Source organism: Oryctolagus cuniculus, chromosome 12 (assembly GCF_964237555.1).
Source record: "Oryctolagus cuniculus chromosome 12, mOryCun1.1, whole genome shotgun sequence".
Lineage (NCBI taxonomy): Eukaryota > Metazoa > Chordata > Mammalia > Lagomorpha > Leporidae > Oryctolagus > Oryctolagus cuniculus.
In genome coordinates this window covers 20473847-20480749 of record NC_091443.1, presented here as the reverse complement: position 1 = coordinate 20480749, position 6903 = coordinate 20473847, and the positions used below count along the sequence as shown (strand labels likewise).

Genomic DNA, 6903 nt, shown 5'->3' with positions numbered 1-6903 from the left:
AAAACAAAACAAAAACAGAGCTGCTCCTTTAAGAACTTCCTTTCCCTTTTACTCTATGTTTACATAACACGGGGGCCGCAGCCGCCGCCGGGCGAGGGGGCGGGGAGTGGGCGCGGGCGGCCCCACGCGCCGGGGAGGGGGCGCCCCGCGGGCCGGGGGCGGGGCGGCTCCCACCTGCCCCCGCCCGCCCCGCTCGCTGCCCCCGCCCCGCCCCCGCCCGCCCGCTCCCTCCCGCGGGGCCTCGGCGGCGGAGGCAGCGGCGGCGGCGGCGGCGGCGGCGGCGGCGCGGGCAGGTCCGCCTGCTGCCCGGTCCCATTTGTTGCCTTGTCTGGCTCGGGGCGGCCGCTGCGTGCGGAGCTCCGGGGAGCCAGGCGGGGCGCAGCCGCACAGCCACGACGGAGCAGCCGCGGGACTGGCCGCCCCGCGCCCCCTTGGCCGCGGTGCCCTTCCCCGGGGCGCTCACCCCCTTCTCGGGATGGGATTGTAGCGGCGGCGCGGACTCGGCGGGGATCGCGGAGGAGACGGTGGCGGCGGACGAGCGGGGCTCCATGTTTTCCCCCGGCCCGGAGGAGCCCTGCGCCCCCAATAAGGAGGCGGTGAAATACGGGGAGCTGGTGGTCCTGGGGTGAGTCTGGGGACCCTGGCCGGGGTGGAGGGCAGCGGGGGGGGGGCGGCGAGACGGTTGGGCGCTCTCTGGGGACCGTTGGGGAGCTCGGGATGCCCGCTCTCGGGCGCGCGCGGGGCGCTGCGGCGGGCGCCGGGATGCGCCGGGCGCGCGGAGGAAGTGGCGGCGGCCGGCTGGAGCGGCCCCGCGGGGCGCGGCACTCGGGGACCCGGGCTCCGGCGGCGCGGCGAGGGCAGGGGCCCGACTTCTCGGGCGCGTCGCGTCCGGCCCGGGGTGCGGGCGCCGCTGACGCGGACACCTCGCGGGAGCGTCTTCTGGAGCCGAGAGCCAGCCCCCGCGCCCGCCCTCCCCGGGGGGCCCCTCCGGGGGCCCCTGCGGACCGTGGGCCTTGGGTCTCTCCGCTCCCCGGACTCGGCGCGCCACGCTGCGGGCTCGGGCCGCGCGGACAGCGGGCTGTGCAGCTACGCTGGCTGTGCGCATTGTTCTGGTGACCGCCGCGGGCAGCCGCGGCCGGGACAGCGAAGTGTCCGTGCCCCGGGCAGGCCCGCCGGCCCTGCGCAGCCCCCTGCGCCGGGAGTGACCGCATCCCCGCGGCGCTCCCGCACCCGCTGGTGCCCGGGTCCCCCCCCTACCTCCGGCTCGGCCTCGCGGATGCCTGCCGGCGGCGGGGAGCGCGCCCGCCTCGCTGCCCAGGCTCGGGGGCTCCCTCCCCGCGGGTGAAAACCACATTTTTTTTTTTTTTTTTTTTGAAGGCAGTAATTATCTGCCGCTGGGAAGCGGCAGCAATTAGAGCCTGCAGCTACTCCCCGAGTTCGCTGGTGACACGGCTATTGTTTTCCCCCGCGGGAAGCCCGGGGAGGCGGGCTCGGCGGAGAGCGGGCCGGGGGCGGGGTGCGCGCCGCAAACTTGGGCGCCGAGGCGGCTCGGGGTCCGCGCCGCCGGCTGGGCGCTGTCCCCCGGGACGCGCGGCTCCTGAGGGGGCTGCGCCGGCGGGAACCTGTGTCCGCGCCGCACGCGCGCCCGGGGAGCCCGGGGTCACGAGAGACTCAGGAAACTTTGAAGAACGCGTCCGGGTGACTGAGTACCTCCAGTGAGTGCCGACCTAACACTCATCTTGACGGGAGGGGCTTCTCCGAGAAGCTTCTAGACGCGGCGCAGCTGGTTCCGGCGTCTGCGGCGGTGGTCGGTGCGGTGGGCGCGCGCGTCTTTCCCTCACCTGCCCCTGGATGGCCCTGGAAAGACACAGGTCAGAGCGTCCGCCTCGCGTTGTGCGCTTCTGTTTCGGGTGTGCTGTTTGACTCTCTGAACTTGACCCAGGAGGAGATGGACTTGGGGCAGGACTGGATTTCGTGGTGCCCTTGTGAGGAAGTCGCCGCCGAGAGGGTGCGGAAAAGCCGCGCGCGGGCCCGGGAAGGTTTTTGTCTTCAAGGCCGGAAACGCGGGGCAACTCCGAGGCCACGAAAGGTGGTGCCGTCCGCGCTGGGCCCGGAGGAGGTGGGCTGCGTGAACGCGGGTCCTCGGCTGCGGGAGGCGTGGCGGGGCGCCTGGTGCGGCCGTGGCACGCACCGCACACGCAGCAGTTACTCCTGCACCTACTAGGAGCCAGCGCGCTGCAGTGGGGACCCTGGCAGGCGCAGACCGGAGGAAATAAGTAGTTGAGTGACAAGGTAAACCGAAGGCGGTCCCCTGAGAGGGGACTCCTTCCAGGGGTGCGGGATTCACCGCGACACTTGCTCGCCGCGCCACTGCGTGCACGCAGACATCGAGGCTTCCAGAAGGAAGGCGGTTGCTCAAGTTCACGCGTGGTGCGAGGCGAGCTGGGTGTCTGAGATGAGTCTTTGCTTGCTTTTGCTTGGAGGTCAGGAAAGGCCTCTCCGAGGAAGTGCACGCGAGGACATGGCTGGCTCTTCAGAAGAGCGCGGGTGAAATACAAAGTAGGGAGATCTTGAGAGAGACTTACTCAGTCACATCCTACCCCTAGGACTTGAGGCGGTGCCCTGGCTCTGCATACTGGCTCACGTCCCCTGTGTATGTCTGATCCCCTAGCACACAGACACTGGCAGAGAGAATTTCTGGAAGACTGTCTTGTTAATAAAATCCTTCCTAGGTCTGGTACTGAGGTGCAGCAGGTGAAGCCGCCTCCTGCGATGCCAGCATCCCATATGGACGCCTGTTTGAGTCCCGGCTGCTCCACTTCCTATCCAGCTCCTTGCTGATGGTCTGGGAAAGCAGTAGAGGGTGGCCCTAGTGATGGGCCCCTGCACCCGCGTGGGAGACCCATAGGAAGCTCCTGGCTCCTGGCATTGGCCCGGCCCAGCCCTGGCTGTTGTGGCCATCTGGGGGAGTGAACCAGCGGAGGGATGATCTCTCTTCCTCTAACTCTTTAACATAAATAAATAAATCTTTATTAAAAATACCCTTCCTGATCTTAAGAATGCCCAGTGTTTGATACTGAGAGAAGCTTTTGCTTCTAAAATGCCCCTTTATAAAAACCAGATGAGTGACCGTTCTGGCTTTGTTCCGAATTTCATCGCGCTCCTAGGGAGTCCCGCAGAGTGGACGGAGGTACAGGCGATCTGGGCACAGCGCTTCTGCATCTTTTCCTGAGGATGCCAGCAGGGCACCACTCCCTGGGAGCATCAGTGGAATTTAACCATTTCACGATTCCAACCACTTAGTGTTATCATAGCCACATAGCCACTCGCGTAGTGCACAGGGGTTAATAGAAGCCGGAGATAATGACTGGGTAACCATTGGGTCTTTTTGCTGTAAAGTTAAAACTTGGCTGACAAAGTTGGGAAAGTGGTTCGGGATATGAGAGAGAGAGAGAGTGAAAAAGAGAGAGAAAATGTGTTCTTTGTAGTGGGCAAAGCAAAGCATGAATTTAAGCCCTGCTCTCTTGGGAGTCGCTGTGTGATTTTGTCTTAGTTCCTACTCGTCTCTGTGTCTTCAGCAGCAAGAAGCTGTGATTGGCTTAGGTCATCGTCCAGGGCGCTCGTTCTGTGCTGGTTCTGTTGTTGATTCAGATGTGGAAAATGTGCCGGTAATCTCCCTCTGCCAAAGAGTGTGATGTTTGTTGGTGTTTTTGTGTGTGTGCTCTAGAAGTGATGGCACCAGAATTCAAAGGAGAACACATCGTGTGTTTTCACAGCAGACGAGACCCAGGCTTTCGATTGCTTCTTACGGAATAGGTGTGCCCTGGCCAGGCTTTTTAGAAGAGTTGGATTCACTTGTTTTAGGTTGTTCAGGAGGAGCATCCAGGTTGGGTAGAACTTGCTGTCCCAAGTTTAAGGAAGGCAGCGATGTTAGGATGATGATAGAATTTGGGCCTGGAAGCTGAGGGTCGGTGCTCAGCCTTTTTCTAGCGTGCTTGAAGAAGCCAGGGCTCCCGGAAGGAACTGTGCGCAGGCTCGTGGTTTGCCTGTGCTGAGCTGGGTCCTCGTGCTCAGGTTCAAAGTGCAGCAGAGTGTGCCTGCCGTCCCGCAGGCTGCCCTCTCTGGGTTCCGTGTGCAGTGCGCCGCTCCCTTGCTGGCCGGCAGCCCGCGGTGGCTTTTGGAGAAATCGTGCCTGCTCTGTCAGCCCCCTTCACTCGGCAGCTGGTGGGTAGCCCGTTCTGCAACGCTTTGGTTTTTCTCATGTGGTGCTTCACCTCGTGCGTGTTCATTGGCTGTCTCAGCCGAGGGTTCCTAACCTAAGGTGGAATACAGGGAATCCTGGGACTGGGATGGAGAAAAAATGTATTTTTATTCTCACAGTGCTCATCTGAAGTTCAGCATTTCTGTTTATGAGTGTAGGCAACATAAGACCTGCCGAGAGACGTGCTGCTCCGCGCGTTAGCACAGAAGCACCTGCGTGACCACCAGGGGTTAAAGCTGTGCTGGCCGCTAAGTGTAACCGCCTTCACTTGCAGTCCTTTGTGTTTTGGCTTATTCATTTAAACACATTCTTCTGACAGGGGCTTGGTGGGCTTCACCAGATGGACAAAAGGGATCCTGGGCACAAAAAGAAGTTCGGGTTTGGCACAGTGGCTGAAACTGAAGTGTACGCGTGTGTACGCATGTGAGCAGGAGGGGGCAGGGCTCGCCTGTTGTCCAGCGTTCTCTCCGACAGGCCCAGGAGTTCCGGTTTTTAGTTTTTCAACACGCTGCTTCCAATTTCTGGATGCCTTGCTTGTTGTAACCCCAGCCCTTTGCCTGTGCCAGCTCGCCCTTTGGCAGCGGCAGAAAACCCGCAAATACACCCCAACACTTCTCTCTCTCTCAGCCGCCACTCTCATCTGAGCCCAGAAACGGCAAACACTCATAACTCTTCCAGGCTAGAAGCCCTCTGAACGCTCTTCTGCTTCTGTTAAATACAACAGGTTTTGTGCAGCCACTCCGCGTGCGGGGTGATCTGGGGGTGTGGATGCCGGGCGCTTCTGCAGACTGTTAAGGCCTGGGATGTGGCAGGCTTTGGGTTGCTATATTTTGCTTTGCTAACTTTAGCCTTGTTTGGAGTATGTGGCTGTCTGTGTCGCTCTGTGGTTTTTGGTCTGACTTTCCCAGATTGGTTCATCTCTGTACGCACGGAGACTGACGCGCCGCCCCTGGCGAGGACTTTCCATTTTTGATTGTGTTTCATCACGTGATCGCCACATGGGGATGCTGTCTGCCAGTGAGCATAGAACCAGCGACTTCGTCAAATATATTTGATCCACAAGCTAAGACTCGCACATACACAGGACCACAGCACCATCCCCCAGCAGTTACTGTGTTTGAAGGAGACCAGCACTGTCACACTGAGATAGTGGCTTTGCATCTGCTATGCTGGTGGTCGCGGTGTGGCCTCGCGGAAGCATGGGTTGGCTTTCCAGTGCAGGCAGCAGGAACTCGGTGGACCTCATTGGTAAGGGAGAAAAATAACTTTGTGAAGTCTTTTCTAATGACCTAGTTACTTACAGGTTTCTTAGGTGTGGAGAAATCTGCTCTTTCTAAAGAAAAGGGAAGCTTAGAATGATGTTAGTTCTTTTGTTCCTACTGAAAGTTGTAAGAGTAGAGAGCATCTCCTAGTTCTTAGCTGAGTCTACTGTTCCCAGCCACTGTCTCAGCCACTCGGATGTGACAGTGTGACAATGTCCTGAGCTGCGTGGCCAGTAAATTATGACAAATCAGTGCGCATCTTACGGACGGCTCAGGGATGTTCCTTTAATACTGTTTTCATCCTCGTGCATCCCATGTGGGGAGAGAAGGGGGTGGAGCGGCATCACGCAAGTCAGGAATTTGTTCATTCAACAGATACTTACTAGGAGTCTGCTGTCCCGGGCTCTGGGAATACAGCAGCCCCGTCGCGTGTCCTGGTGAATTAGTGTCTTGGGCTCGGTCACAGCCCCCTCGTGAGCAGCCGTTGCTGATGGACAGTCACTTGTTCTCCCAGTGTTTGCACACCCTCGGTGTGAGATGCTGTGCTGTGTCCGAAAGGACACACAGGTGAACAAGACAGATGCGGGAGCTCGCAGCCTAGGCCGTGGTGGCAGGTGCATTAGCAGGCACCCCCAGGGTGAGAAAGGGCCAGCCAGGATGCAGGTGAGAAGGAAGCGGGATTCGGAGTATTGTAAGACCTGGAGGCTGGTGTGCCTGACTTTCAGGGAGCAGGCTGGAGAAGCGCACTTGGGTGAAGTGACGTGCGAGGTGGGGGTGGGCTGGGTCATGAAGGGACTGGTGCAGGGTTTTCAGGTGTGAGACAGCAGACGCAAAATCCCGGAAGAGGGCAGAGCAGGGATGGAGGCAGCGAGAAAGGGGTGGGAGCCCCAGGCGGCTGGCCTGCTTCTCCTTCCTGGTCCCTTTGCCGCTGGAGGCCTCCGGGCACACCTCGTCCTGGGTTCCATGTGCCCGAGCACTCACTCAGTGATGCGGAAAGAAAGGACTGGCTGAGGACCAGCGCCGGGCCTGGCCCCAGGCGACCTCCCTAACCACCGCTGTGGTGCTTGCCTTCTGCCGGGAGAGATGCACAGGCCAACAGCAGGTAGAGCGTGCACTGTGGGAAACAGCATAAAAGCAGGGCACAGTGCTAGGGTACAGGCGCTGGGGCCCCTTTAGACGGAGTAATCAGGAGAAGCTTTTTAGAGAAAGTGTCTCCTTGGAGAGCCCCAGCCTTCTCGGGTTTTGCTCACCCGCTTTTCTGGTTAAGCCACTTTGAGCGGGTTCTGTTCCTGCAGCCAGAGATCCTGAGTATGCGTTGGTTAAGGAGGCGAAGTCTGTACACAGTTTATCAAAGGGAACAGAGAAGTGTAAACAAACGTG

At 60.1% G+C, this 6903-nt stretch overlaps 1 protein-coding gene across 3 annotated transcripts in view; it reads left to right on the top strand.

The window, feature by feature from the left end:
* Positions 1-223: 223 nt before the first annotated feature.
* The window catches only part of PELI2 (pellino E3 ubiquitin protein ligase family member 2), a 144383-nt gene continuing 137703 nt past the window's right edge, over positions 224-6903 (top strand). The window contains exon 1 of one of the 3 annotated variants that reach the window (XM_051822914.2): positions 224-625. In XM_051822914.2, the coding sequence (XP_051678874.2) occupies positions 549-625 (77 nt within the window). In that variant the 5' untranslated portion in view covers positions 224-548. Of the gene's footprint in view, positions 626-1543; positions 1872-6903 lie in introns of those variants that run through there. The other 2 variants (XM_051822915.2, XM_008269703.4) reach the window with 2 other exon arrangements.